The sequence below is a fragment of the Dreissena polymorpha genome, chromosome 7 (assembly GCF_020536995.1).
Source record: "Dreissena polymorpha isolate Duluth1 chromosome 7, UMN_Dpol_1.0, whole genome shotgun sequence".
Lineage (NCBI taxonomy): Eukaryota > Metazoa > Mollusca > Bivalvia > Myida > Dreissenidae > Dreissena > Dreissena polymorpha.
Window position 1 is genome coordinate 38,094,116 of NC_068361.1, and position 15,443 is coordinate 38,109,558.

A 15,443-nucleotide genomic window follows, 5' to 3' on the forward strand; every position below is an offset into this window, starting at 1 on the left:
ATGTGTTATGGTTACATATGTTATAACACTTAAATCATTTGATATTCTTACAAAAAGAAGTATTTTCATGTTGTTCGCTCACGACACATTAACGTTAACGTTTTCAGTGAAAACTAAAAACTGTTATATTTGAAAAAGTCGAAGACACGCATTGCAAAAATTGTAACATATTGCATAACATTTTCATTTGTGTTAGATATGTTTGCATCCCAGTTGTTTGTAAAAATGCATTAAGTGTGATCCGCTGTCACTCGCAGTTGAAGTCAACAAACAAACAATTAAACCACTAACTTTAAACGGAATGTATAAAAGTGAATAAGCACAAAAGTCAATAAGGCTTTAAACGCTCGTGCACCAGCATAAACAGCCCATCAAGCGTCTGGAATTTCATCCAAGGACCCGACATAATTGATTTGCTCTATGAGACCTTCTTCGACGAATCCCTTTAGCGCCTTTGATCTTACAAAATTCTGAAATGCCTTTATGGTTCTTACACCCAGGGTTTGTTCCTCGGTTTCTTGAGTATGGATCGTCCATTTAATAAAGTCGAAAAACATAGAGTGCTTGTTCTCTGTGACAATAACTTTCGGCGCAATCTGTAACGAAAATTTTATTATTTTAAATAAACCAATTGGAAACTTCATAATATGACGAAAATCTCATCCCAAAAGATTTTCAGACTTCACAACATTAAAAAATATATATGTACATTGGCTCGTTGACCTGCTTTTTGTGCATAGAACGTACACAACAATAGTTTGGGATTTAAAACGGTCTAATGGCAAGCATCTAACTCACACACAGCATTAAGCAAAACACACACATGCATACACAATCATAGCAATTTTATTCAAATAAATAAGGGGACCATCATAACATTTAAGCGCCTGTCTGAGTCAAAGGTAAAACTAGCATTATAGTGGCTTTTGGGTATCTATAAATAAAAATTAAATACTGTAAAAAAGATTTTACTTGGTCAACACGTTCGCTTGATTCAAACCTGAAGTTGGTCAAAACATTCAGACCAAGTTTAGTCTATATTTAATCAGAAACGTGGGTTTGAATGTGTTTATAAGGTTTTTCGTTTTGATTTGAAGAGAGTTAATCATAAACATAACATTTAAAATGGTTATATGTGTTTTTCTTAGATTTTACCGGGTTACCTTGTTTTTGACTGCACTTGATTTAAATTTGAAATAACGCTTTAAGGTATCAAGATAAGCAGTCAACGAAAAGTAATCAAATGGCAACAAGGTTTTTCTTAGATTTGACCTACTGACATAGGTTATAGAGATACCGGATAAAGATTCGAACCTGGTTTAGATATTCCATCGATAGCATTCTTACCAAGACTCATCCAAATTGAATTATTAATGTGGCTTCTAGGTTTTAAAAACATTTTTTTTATAGATTTGATCCGTTGACCTATGATTTTTCCCCAGTTGACCCAAATTCAAACTCGGTTTAGACATTTTCAAGATCAGAACTTCCACACTAACACTTATTAAGATTCAATCATAAATGTTGCTTCTAGAGTGATAACTTCTAAAATTATTCGAGAATTATACTCAGTGAGCTAAATTCGACCCCACTTTAACCGAAGTAAAAGCTGCACAAGACAATTTCGTCCACGAGTCTTACATGCACATTCGAAGTGGAAACACGACTTTTCGACATGTTGACCTAGTTTCTTAACATAACTGACCCAGTGACCCAATGACCAATTGGCTTATGTACTCTCCAAAACGACCCTGATTCAAACTTTGTGTAGATATTGTAGAGAAAAATAAAATCTGTCTGAGGCACGATGAAATTAAGTAAAATTAAGTATCAGCTAAATCCCTTAAGGACAAGATTTAAGAGTCTACCATCATATACCGATATTACGAATTCAAGATAATCGTCAAAATTATTAAGGAAACATAATATATTTAAATCAACGTATTTATACGTTTAGTAAAACGCAATTTATAAACGTTTTCCGCAGATACGTATACGTTTTTCAATTACTTGGTTTTTAAGAAAAACAGTTCAGTTTAATGACATAATTTACTCACAAAAAGGTTAATGCATAGGTAAGACTTCTTATATCTGAATTTTGACTCTGAATCTCGATCTAGTTATTTTTACGGGAACTTTGTCTCAAAATGATGACCAAATTTTCATTGCTATATCTAATCCGCACATGTATGGAAAACATTCGTAGCGACAATAACCCTCTGGATGACCCAAACTAAAAATAATCAATATTACATTCAAACCTGCTTTATTTACACATGAAGAGAAGAACAGACCAACACACATACACGCCAAATGTCACATTTGTAACATACTCATGAAGAATCAGCTTATGAACAGTGTAACAAGATATTATATAATTAAGAAATAATCCACGGGTAACCGTTGGTTATTGCGGTAATAACAAACGGTATGGAGTTCCGATGCGTAGGAATTAAACCACGAGGGCGTAGCCCGAGTGGTTTGATAACAAGCATCGGAACGACATACCGTTGGTTATTACCGCAATAATTAACGGTTACCCGTGGATTATTTCGATTCTAACACGATTTTATTAATAAGTTATCCGCGATTTAAAGGTTATAAATGAGAATTATATTAACCGAACGTCCTCCACTTTTCCGCGAAAACGTGACGTCACCACAACAATTACAATCAAATGACGTCGTCTTCATTCATAAAATGTGCGCGGACAATCAAAATGACGTCACTTTAAACAACCGTTGGTATATCGGGGTAATAACCAACAGTAGTTTTTCTTCTTTGTGTATAGAAAACAAGTCACGTGCCGTGGTAGAATGATAGATAAAACATGAATGCAAAGTACCTTGAAGTCCAACTTATAGATGACAAACATACAATCCACGAACTCCTTGTCGGGAGAGCGTCCGAAGGCGATCATTCCATACCTAATCAATTGATAAATACGTTTACTGCTTTCCGTACATATAAATGTACGGTTGCGTGTTGTAATACGGTTGACTTTCATTACACAATCATTTGATTAAAAAAATGCAAATATTACTACATATATGAAATTATTCTCGGTTTGATAAATACGGTATAGTATGGTTTAATACGTGTTATTTAGAAGAGAGATTATGGTAATGGTTTAGCGCGTATAATGCACGGGTTTTGTGTGCATGTTTTAGCGCGAAAGCGCACGAGTTTTTCGTTTTGGGGTATATATGATTTGCACATCTAGTGAGACGCCATTCGAGGGTTGTTTTTGACAGGCAAAGTTATGGAGCAAGAAAACGAAAGGGTGATAACCCCGCCCGCCCGCCCTTAATGAACATATGTATGGTTAAATAATTGGTTACATTGCTTTTATGTTTATAATTTTGCAATTATAAAGTCTATATTCAGTATATTTTCAGTTCGGTTTTTAGTACATGTGAGATGGGATCTTAACACAAACCGATTCCTTTACTGGGAAAGACGATGGGTGCATTTTCATTTAAGTCTGAAGCAGCTAAGTTTTCTTGATTATTTTGACTCATTTTTTACTTAATATTGTGTTTGAATGAGGTTTTTTTAAGTTATGGGTGTCATGTTTTTCGAGACTCTCACTTCCTGGAGATAGTACCTCCAGCATATTTATTGAAATATTGGTATGTTTAAATTTCAGTGTTATTATTTTTTGTTGTCTTTCGTAATGAACGTTTAATTTTAAAGACATTCTTATTGTACGATTACTTAATATTTTCATTTTGGTGTGACTGGTTAGATGTTGAAGTCGGTTTAATATAGCTGTTCGTCATATGCATTTATATATTTCTCGGAATACTTATGATTTATTAACATTCTTTTTAGGTGCTTTATGGATTTTATGGTTTGAGTGATTTGTTTGTTTTTATGTTGATGTCCGGGGTGTGTGCGGGATGCTTTTGATGTTTGTTTGTTATGTTAATTTGCGCAATGAAATTGATAATGTTTTAATTACATTTTTTTACTAAATAATACTTAATGTTTACAGTATAATAATAGCTGCTTATTTGTAGATTTCTCTAAAATTAGAGGTTTCGGGAGGTGATGAAGGCACCTAGACACCGGTCTCGAGCCTTGGGTCCTCATACGTCCCCCTGCCATTAAAAGAAAAAATAAGAAAACAAAAATGGCAGTAGGGTTGCGTATCCCGCTCGCGGTTTTACCTGAATCGTTTATTACTACTGATTATTGTATGGGGTGTACGTGAAGTCATGTACACTTCTCTTGATTGGTGGTGATGGATGAATCTTGCAGATATTAGCAGCTTCTTTGAACAAATTAATGTTTCACAATTGTTAATTTATAATATTTAAGCAAGTTAGCGTGATTGATGGGCATTGTGGGCGTCCTGTGTGCACTTTGGGCATCGGCCGGGATCAGTTTATTCAAACAGTAACTCTTTATTTGAGATATATACATGACGTCTAATTGTTATGAATAAATTTGCATTTTTTCACATGACACACATGTGCATGTGAAGAATTCATAATTACATGCCCTACAGCATTTAAATAGTATCGTTTCAGTTCTTTATACACCTGAACAAAGATGTTACACTGTTTCCAGTCGTCTCGAGGCTCATCAATTGAGCGGTGCCGTTGAGGTCTATATCCATTGCACATACAACACATACGGGCGTCAGAAGAATTGTTTTTTGCATTTATATGTTGAAAGTCCTGTCAAATACAAGCACTCACTCCTATTTTGTCTTTGGTTTATTATTTGTTTGATAATGATAATGATGATGATATGGGTTATAAAGATGATGAGATTTTAATAGTATTTAGAGAATAGAGAATAATAAATTTACTCATAACTATGAGTAAGTTTGTATAACATTTATGCCCCCAATATATAGTCAATATATGAAATTGTTAAGAGATTTTGTCCAGTAGGCCCATTCACTTTTACCGTTGACCTGTTCACCAAAAACCGATAACCAGCATATCGAGTTAGATGATCGTATGTCAAACCAAATATATGATATAAGCTCCTGTTACCCTGATCTTGACCAATGAACTGGTGACCTCAAAATCAACTTTCTATCAAGTATTCAGCATACCAATGATCGCAGGTAAAATATTTATCGGCACATAATTTCAATGTGAAAGCCCTGTGACCTAATCACTAGGCATCCTCCTTTCATCCAAACTAACCATATCGTGTGTCAAAGCGATTTCAACGTAGCGGAATGTTTTTTAGTTAAAACATCTATGATATTGACCTTTCACCTTTTTACCTCAAAATCAATAATTACCTTTCTGTCTTCTAACAAGCACACTAATTGAGATGATCGTTAAATTGAGACATTGATCTTTGAACTATTTAAAATCATTTTAACGTTCTGAAGATATGGTGTATAGACCAACCGACCAACCATCCATCCGAGTAAAAGACGGAAAGGTGAAACGTTATAAACCGCTCTTTTTTCGAAGGGTAGGAGAAGGATGGTGGGTAGAAGAATAATCTATTTAACGTTGTATACACATAAAGTGTGATAAACGGTTAATTTATCCCAAAGTGGAAGCTGTCTACCGAGTAGCAAATGTACATATTTTTAATTATCGAGAAATCAGCGCCGATGACGTTGCTTATTTGCTTGATTCATTATCAGCAATCAGGGCACTGAATCTATATGTAATTTTCTTTACGTCATGCAAATGGCGTTAACGTAAAATTTGAGTGTTTTCTTTAATAATTTCAACTCTTTACTGATAAGTTTGATTATTCAAAATTAATATGCATTTGTATATTTTCTTAATAAATGTGTGCACAGACTGCCATAAGGCTGATACAATTGAAATGAGGATACTTTGTTATGAACATGTTGTTTATTCTATATAACAAGGCGAAAATACCTTGCAACGGCGTCATCGCCTTTGACCATTTTCCATTCCATCAACTTGTGTTCCCATCCTCCTTTCGCGAAAAACACACTATTCATCTTCTTTCTAGTCCCTTCGTCAATCCCTAAAAGTTATATTAATCGAAAAATTGACCGCGGTCCATGTATGCTTAAATGATTAATTTGGAAGAAATGTTGTGATCGTAAAGTCTTTTACGATCATTTTGTACGTATAAGATGTTGAAAAAATATTGAAACTCTTAATCGTAAGAATTTCACTAGAACCTCATCTGTAACTTATTGATAGAAGTTTCAAAATTTCAAATAAAAGTATAATTAATACTTTATGATTAAGTATACAATTGTTAATAAGCACAGACGAAATAGATTCCCGAAATGCAAGCATCAAAGAAATTTTCAAAATATTTAAGGAAGAAGCATATGGCATATTCACCAACAAAACGTTTATAATCTTATCTACACGTCTACCTTCATATGCGTCGTGGAGATGATCAAGAAATTTCGGGAGGTCCGATATCGGAATCTTTGTCTGCTTCACGATATCAGTTTTCTCGTTCCAATGATCAACCAACTCGCCCTTCAGCTGTCGCTCTGTTTCGGTAGCGTCATACTTGCAGACCTTCAACATAACAAACAATGAAAAAACTTAAAGTGATATTATGGGCATCTTACAGTTAATAGGTGTCTTTCGCAACCGTTGTTAATTTTTGGTGGTTTCACTTCATATACACTAATATTTGTTAATGCAGCATCAACATACTAAAACAATATCCCGGAAAGAGCAAAATAATGCATTTGAATATCAACCGTGCTTTCGTTTTGACAACTGACGACAGAAATAATTCGATTTACGATGTAAATTTAAATCTAGTTTTAGTGCAGATTCTTTCATACGACACAAATGCACTATTTTGATTTACGGATCATTTCGGCTTAGAGGACTGGATGAGTCACGTAAAATATTGAATATAATATATATTTTTTATAAACAACTGGTAGCAAGATTAGTTGTAGATAATTGGTCAGTAACCACATTTTAACTATCTCTTTTCACCTGTTAATTCTTTTCAGCTCAATTCAACAGTGAAAAATGCCCATAATATCTCTATTTAACATAAAGTTAATATTAGACTTTCGCCAACCATCAGAAACCACAAAAAGAGCTGTATTTCAGGCATGGTATATATAACCAACGATTTCCTCCTTCGCATATGTGGTCTTACTCGTAGCAGCGGTATGCGAAATACAAACCCTCGCTAATAAATTCCAAATCCCGAATTAACGATGGGGTCCATCTTTTATGTAGCCGTATAATTTAGTATCTATAATCAAATTTAATTATCATAACTGTATGTCAGAAATTATCAGGAGATGTTTTAATAATATGACAAAATCATGTATGCATTTCAGAAATTAAATAGATGTTTTAATAATATAAGAAAATATTAAAATTTATTTACATTAATTTTTATAAATAAAATTACTTTTGTAATTAATGATACATATTACATGTATAATAATAAGGGTTCTATAAAGGAAATATTTGAATGTTAGAAAAAATAATAACATAAATGAAGTTTGGAAATTTAGTAATAAATCTTTGTGATATATTGGCCATGATTATCGGATTTTTAAATTATTATTATTTGTTAAATTATAAATAATATAAGAATATACATAAAATAGAACTTTATTTAAGATCTCTTGCAAGTAGAAACCAGACATACCTGGACATTCATTGTTAAAGTATGCTAAATCAACAATTTGAAAGGTCAAAGATGAGATACTCTAGATGTATGAATCTGTTACTCAGCGACGTGTATTTAACAATGTTTCCCAGTTGATAAAATGGTCAAAAGTATTGACACGGGAATTCTTATCTTATTGAATTATTTCGTACATCCATTGAACTATGCCGATGAAGATGAGTACAATAATACCTTATTAGCACAAGACATACAAAGTACTGCAGCGGAAATCCTAATCTTATTAAATTATCTCTCGAATCCATTGAACTATTCGATGAAGACGATTACAAAAATACCATTTTATCACCACAAGTAGTCAAATCAGATGTCTGAAAGGATTATTCGATAAATGGGTAAACACATGAATAATATGATTACTTCATTCGGAACAGTACTTTAGCGGTCAGTCAATCGGCAAGTAACAAGTAGTAAGGGAGCTCTTTGACCAAACCAATTAGAAATCAACGAGTAGTCAGTAGAACGCTTTGACCAATCAAATATGTTCTAAGGTAAAGTGTTATTTTATGTTCATATGTATTTCAGTATAAAACGAGATGTTTTATGTAGATAGGAAATTCTGCGGTTAGATTTGAAAGAAACATTGAAACTTATATATATATATATTTTAGAATTGGTGTTAGAAAATAGTTTGGTAGAGAAATAAAAGAAATAGTTATGAATCATTCAGAGACTTGTCTTGTTTATATAAGTTAAATTAAATACGTTAGACACTCAATTACGCTACAATAGTAGCATGTAATGTTAATAATAGACACCGCGTGCGAGGCGGGCATTAGGAAATACGTTGGCAATGTTTAAATTGATATATAAAACTAAGAATGTCGCTTATGCAAAGTATCGAAACGTCTTCAGCGCAGTTGGCCTCAGACTGTCCGATTTTTTACATACCAAACAGTATTCAGCTTATATATATTACCTATCAAAACAAAAATGTGGACAGTAATACACTGACAGCTTTATGCAACGTTATGAAACAAGAATATATATTAAATATAGAAATAATGGAAAGCAATTATCAACACTGTAAAAATGTTCACGTATGTATAACACACTACCTTGACACTGTGTAGGCTCTCTTTCACGCGCTCGTAGGCCGTATTATTTTGTTTAGCGCATGGGTCTGGTGTTGGATCACAGGTCTGCATACAGCTTAATGTCAGCTTGGCAAGTATTAATAGTAATCTGTAACAATACTCGCCAATAAAATAATTATATACATTTAAATTATAAAAAAAATTATATTAGCTGGTCTACAAAATGCATTATACAAATGCACTGAACATATTTTCTGAACGTCCATGTAATGAAATTGAATTTTGGGGCAACGAATGTTCGTATATGTGTAAACCTTGACCTTTGTATTACACATCATTCTACCGGTTCCGAATATGAAAACGGTATTTACAAAGTGTTATTGAACGGAACAGCAGACTCGAACTAAGTTTTTTGGTCGCAGGAATAACTAATGTTCATAATCAGCTCAATAGATGAATAATGCGATATGATATGCTTATTAATTAATTATTTGGTAGGGCTAGCATAGACAAAAGCGTGATGCAATCGACTTGTCGGAGTAATAGACCAGTTTTAAAATACCTACACTGCTTCTATTTTTAGATATCACGTGACGCTTTGAATATCAGACCAAGGACGAACGTGTAACAGTATTTTCTTTTGTTATGCAAATGCACACTGGTGTCAATAATATAAGACATATGCATACAGACATGTGTTTAGTCATTTAATTGATAAGTAATGATAAAATAAACATTATTACACCTGAATTATAATTCAACGACATAATATGAAGTACTATTAGTGTACAATTGTATTCATACGTTGTCTTTCATCTTTATAAAAATACGAGACACTCATTTGCATCGGAATAAAGTCGGTGTGAAAAATACACACCGATCGTTTCGCAAAAAAAGATATAAATTAGCCGTGTGATACAATACATATTATTTTTGAATCGCCCTTCCACAAACATGACTATAACCAGCTGGCGATTAGCATGAGGTAACGAAGAAGGTACAGAAAACCAATCTGAGTGAATTGAACATTTATTTCAAAATGTACACAACTTGAACGCCAAACGTTTAACGACGTTTAACGCCCCCCCTCCCCACATCAAATCATTTGACTACTATACAACTTTGCTGAATAATTAATAGTCATATTTTAAAAATAGTTTTACTTTGGAGATTATAATTTGCCTAGTTGATATGATAAAAAACGCATGTATGTGTATATTTTTTGGCATCTAATAATATCAACTAATAATGATCGTTACGAAAATTAATATTGCTTTTGAGAAATTTTACGTACTTCTTGTTAAATCCCCCTCGATAAAACTGGATCATAAGTAAGACGCTAACAGCCATATGTTTCTAAACAGTACTGATGAGAACCTTCATAATTGATATTTCCACTTAGTAACCATGACTCATAGCATGTTTTGACTTCAGTTTGTGCAAACACCGATATTAATGCAGTAACATGCGTCTTAATTATATCTATTTCAATCATTTTCTTTATATAATAATCTGATATTTTACCTACGTATCGTTATTTGTTCAGAACAGTTAAGCAATTTTGACATTTTATTTAAAAATCAATCAATAACATTAAATTTTATGATCATTTGAAGAAAATATAAAGATTAAACCTACCTCAACATGTTCATTTCTTTAAATTTCGTTTTATCATCTGGCTATTCGCATTTGCTAAAATCAATATCTTAAGTAGAATTTTTCATTAACTTTATTTTTAGCTTTAATTGAAGTTCAAAACGGTTGCTTTGCTCAATTGTTGAATTACTAATAAACCGTGTTTATTTTACGGACAGAGATTGAAATGTTATACGGAACGCGTATTCGCGACTTTGATTCAGAAATTGTTTATTGGGAATACCATTTAAATACATGACATTGGGAAACTTTTAATATCAGTCCATATTATCAATGCCTGGTGTTTTAAATCTTTTTCTCAAAACAGAATGAAGTTTAATAAACATGAAATTTACTTAAATATAAAAGAAAATGTTTGCATAGATATCCGTATTTTACTGAAATGAAATAAAAATTTGAAGCCGAAATGTAGATATCCAGTGTTAACTTCAGTTTCCCGATAAAATACACTATAGTTTTAATTCAGTAAATTAGCAAAGCGTTGATTTGTATATATTAATTGGGTGTTACGTGTATCCTGACTAAATTGCGTAATGGCCTCTCGTTGTGTGGGTTTATTATAAGATGAAGCTATTTCCTCGTATAATAAGTATACCGCGAATTTAACCGCTACTTTGCTTTCGTTTCATTGCAGCCGTGAACTACATGTCATCTCACGTTAACAAACATTAATAGGTCTGATAATTTATAATATGCCCCTTATAAGCATGCATGTAAAACTGTCGCAAGAATAACTTTGGAATATACAATAACCTAGTTGTTTGATCTTAAATCACGCACATACATCTTAAAGTTATATACTATGCCAATTATTCAATTAAACGAAATGTAAACAAATATTTTAATTACACAGCTTAAATGTGTTTATCGATTGTAAATTATATATTTCCCGGCCGATTAAGTGAACAAGTACCGACCCTGAAATTCTGCGAGATGGATTATAAGTGGGCCACAATTTGTGTCTTTTGAACATACAAAGAATAGTCCGGAATTCATTACACTAACCAGTGCTACATCCTTTGCGCTGAGCACAGACACAGTGATGTAGCAAAAGTTCAGAGGTTTTATCTCGAAACAGCCTATGAAATACTGTATTCGAATATATTCATGCGTGTCTGCTGGAGTTATGTTAGCAAATTTGAAAAACTGGTTAAAACTGCTACGCAGAAAAGGCGTATTAGTGCTTCATTCCCATGTTTAGGTCAGATTTTTAGACACCGTGTGAACGGCTAGGGTGACAAGTAATGCTTAAACAACAAAGTACGGGTTAACAGGGCTGTCGTTTTGACTACCTAATCCGTGAGTATAAAGTATTGCTCGCAGATTTATTTTATATTTATTTTTATCAATTATCTTATTGTATAGTTTTAATGTGTGTATGGTGTCAAAAATCACAAGTTTTGAACAGGGAATTAACATCATGAAGTATATTCTTAGTGAGATAGGTATTCGGTATTCCAACAATATTCATTTAATAAGATGGTGATTGCAAATTGTTTTTAAATTCAGTTCTCATTACTATTTTAATCATACTTTCTATGCTTTCAGAACGTATAAAAAGGGCCATGGTGTTCTTATTTTGTCGAAGTGATCGCTAAAAAATAAATAAGGATGATAAAACGTTAAGACACACTCTTTATAAATTTGAATGGCTTGGTTTATTTCAAACTTGCGATTAATTTTAAAAAATGAGTTCCGTCTTACAATAGAAAACAACTTAAGTGCCCTCAGCGCTTTGATTAGTTTCATGTGACAAATCAGTTAGTTACAATGTATGTAAATATATCAAAGAAGTTCTTGTGATAAGAAATGCGATTCTAAATAATTATGTTCAGTAATTTCATTACCGCTTTGATAGTTTATTAATATGTGTATTTGTAAGTGTCTATTTAACGTTATGTAATGTTATTTTGTTATACCTAGTTACGTGACAGAAAATAATATGTATACTTTATTATGAAGACGATGTACTTATGTATACGTCTGAATAAACTGTCTGTCTGTCTGTCTGTCTGTCTGTCTGTCTGTCTGTCTGTCTGTCTGTCTGTCTGTCTGTCTGTCTGTCTGTCTGTCTGTCTGTCTGTCTGTCTATCTGTCTTTCTGCCTCAAATGAAACAGCATGTGAACCATCATAATTGGAAATTCCACTTCGTAACCATTGCTTACTGCATGTTTTGGCTTCAGTTTGTGCACAAAACGGTTTGAATGCATTATCATGCGTCTAAATTATATATATTCCTAATCATCTCTAATGTGAATAACGCTATGATATATTACAGTTATTCGTCTGCCCTTGTATTAAAGCGTCCAGTATTCAAATAACATTGAACTTTATGATCAACAGACCAAATTATAATAAATGGACCAACCTCAAGATCTTCATTTCTTTGTGTTTCGTTTTAAAATCTGTCTATAAGCAATTGTTTAAAAAAATATTCCTGTACTTTTTTTTAAAGAATTTTTAATAACATTATAAACACTTGATGTGCTTGATTGTAGAACTAAACCTGGTTAATTTTACGGACGGAGATTAAATTGTTATGCTTAACACTTTTGTAGCAACTTTGGTACAGAAATAGTTTATTGGGAATACCGTTTAAATTTAGTATATTGGGAATACCGTTTTAATATAGTGAATTGGGAAACCGTAAATATATATTATTCCACATTCTTAATAATTGGTAAAATACATTTATTTAAAAAACAGAATGGAGTTCAATGCAAATAAAATGGACTTACATATAAACAAAGGGGATGTTTTTGCATAGTTAACCGAATGTTGCTGAAATGTAATACCGCTTGGACGGTGAAAAGCACATCCAGTGTCAGCTTTCTAATAAAATGCATTGTAGGTTCAATTTAGTGAACATTCAAAGAGTTGTTTGCATTTATTAATTGGGCGTCACGTGTCCTTTTAATGTTATGAGATATGGCTTCTCGTTGCGCGGGTATCTAATCAGTTAAATCGATTTTAGTGCATACTGATAAAACCACGACTTTGGCCGTAACTTTGCTTTCGTTTCATTGCAGCCATGAACTTCGAGGAATCTCTTGTAAACAAGATAGGTCTGCTGATATCAAATGAGCTATGTAAACATGAATATCAAATTTATCGTACGATATTGGATACAAAAAGTATGATAACTTTGAGATATAAAATGACCTACATGGTTTTCTGTTTAATCTTATATATTGCAGAGACTTTAAAAATGGTGTAATATGCTCATAGTTTATAGCTCATGTTTCTTCCTTAAAAAATGTGATTATTAGTGGTTAAATAATTATACGCCGCAAACAAATTAACGATCTGAACAGAAATACACCTACCGAAATACATAATAAGATTTCAGAATTAGTTCGAATGAAAAAAATAACACAATTTTCATACCAGAAAAAAACGTACGCTTTATCAAAGATACTTTATTATGGGAAACACTGACACATAATTGATAAATTGATTTTACTTTGATTATTTGTTGACAGAAAAATCAATATTCTTATTTTGGAAAAAAGTATTCACGTTCAAACTGTTGTATTTGTATAGGTGATCGTAATTCAAAAGAAACGCGTCCATGCGTATTTATTTTCTTTGACACTGTGAATAAAACGCCCTTCACTTTAAAATAGTCGGCTTTCATTGAAAATAGTGTATCATACAAATTTAATATTAGAACTTTGTCATAAGGAAATTTAAGTTGTGAAATCCCAAACATTAAAACCCACATTTTTATAAATTGTGCTGTTTGGGAAACCTCACTTGACTTTCCATTTCGTAAGCATGCCTCATTTAATGATTTGTTATAACTACCCAATTATACGTTTCAAATATATATATACATATACTATTCCCAATTATCTAGTTATCTGCAATGTAGAAAACGATCTTATTTGATACACATAAATTTATTTTTCCATTAAAAAGAACAAAAAATGCCTTTGTTTTTAAACAAATATATCATTGAAACAACATTGAACTTAAGGAACATTGATATCACACAATTTGCTGACAATATTGAATATTTTAATTTAAACTGAAGTATACAATTAAATTGAACTTGAAACTCTCTATATAATTCATAATTTAATATAAAAGGAGATCATTTTTGTGTTGTTGGTCATGCCTTTCATTGTCCATGTGTGTGTTTGTTGTGTCTATACCTGTGCATATATGACCGTTAGTTGCTGAAGAATTGAAGTTGAAATGCAGACTTCCAGTGCCAGTTTCCTTAAAAATGTTATTGACAGTTCAATGAAATAAATAATCAAAGCGTTATTTCGCACATATTAATTGGTTTCACGAGAATCTCAAGTGTCCTGCGAAATCGCTTCTCGTATTGTGGGTATCTAATTAGATTCAGCTATTTCTATACAGTATTAATACACCGCAAATTTAAAATTTGAACGAAGCTTTGCATTCTTTTTATTGCATCCGTGAATTTTAAGGTAGGTCTCTTTTGTAGACAAACATCATAGGCATGTAAAAAGCAAATCGTCTGTCACAGTATAAATATAGAATATTATGTGCGTTTTGGATAAGTTTGCCATGCGAGTCTTACAACCAAAACTCACATAATATTCTATTTTATTCTATTGCCAGATGAAAATCGATAGTATAACAACGATCGTATAAACTGTAGCTTTATTCTATCGCTAATTTTAGATAAGATTAAAAACTAATTGCAATACAATCATAATTTTTCATTTATTTACATTTGTCAAAGCGTCGTTGTTGTTGTTGCTTGGATGATTCTGTGCCTGGCTCTGTCAATGTAATTCACTGCTAAGCCGGGTTCAAGAGCAGCGGAAATGAATGGCGACTTTCTTTTTCAAGTAAATCAAATAGGTTTAAACAGTTGTTGCACAGAAAATACAAACTTTTGGAATTAGATTTTAGGGATGAGTGATTACATATGCATGCATTATGTGACATGCCTTGTTGTTTTAAAGGAATAAGAGGCGAGCTATTGATTAAGGGGAGACAACTCAAAAATATTGTTTGAAAGTCTTTTCAAGATTTATTCTCATGGACAAATGGGCTCGAAATATTGCTTGGTTATCGGCCGACTGTGAGTAAACGGCTGGACAGATTTCTTTGAAGTATTTTCTTTT

General features: G+C 32.4%; 1 protein-coding gene across 1 annotated transcript; it reads right to left on the reverse strand.

The window, feature by feature from the left end:
* Positions 1-230: 230 nt before the first annotated feature.
* On the reverse strand, positions 231-12,892 carry LOC127839637 (uncharacterized). The gene is made up of 6 exons (XM_052368022.1): positions 12,704-12,892; positions 8,700-8,826; positions 6,344-6,494; positions 5,868-5,979; positions 2,741-2,927; positions 231-596 (listed from the first exon to the last, which is right to left on the reverse strand). Exons 1-6 carry the CDS (start codon positions 12,715-12,717, stop codon positions 372-374), a joined length of 816 nt encoding a protein of 271 aa, XP_052223982.1. The 5' UTR covers positions 12,718-12,892; the 3' UTR covers positions 231-371.
* Between the last annotated feature and the right edge of the window lie 2,551 nt (positions 12,893-15,443).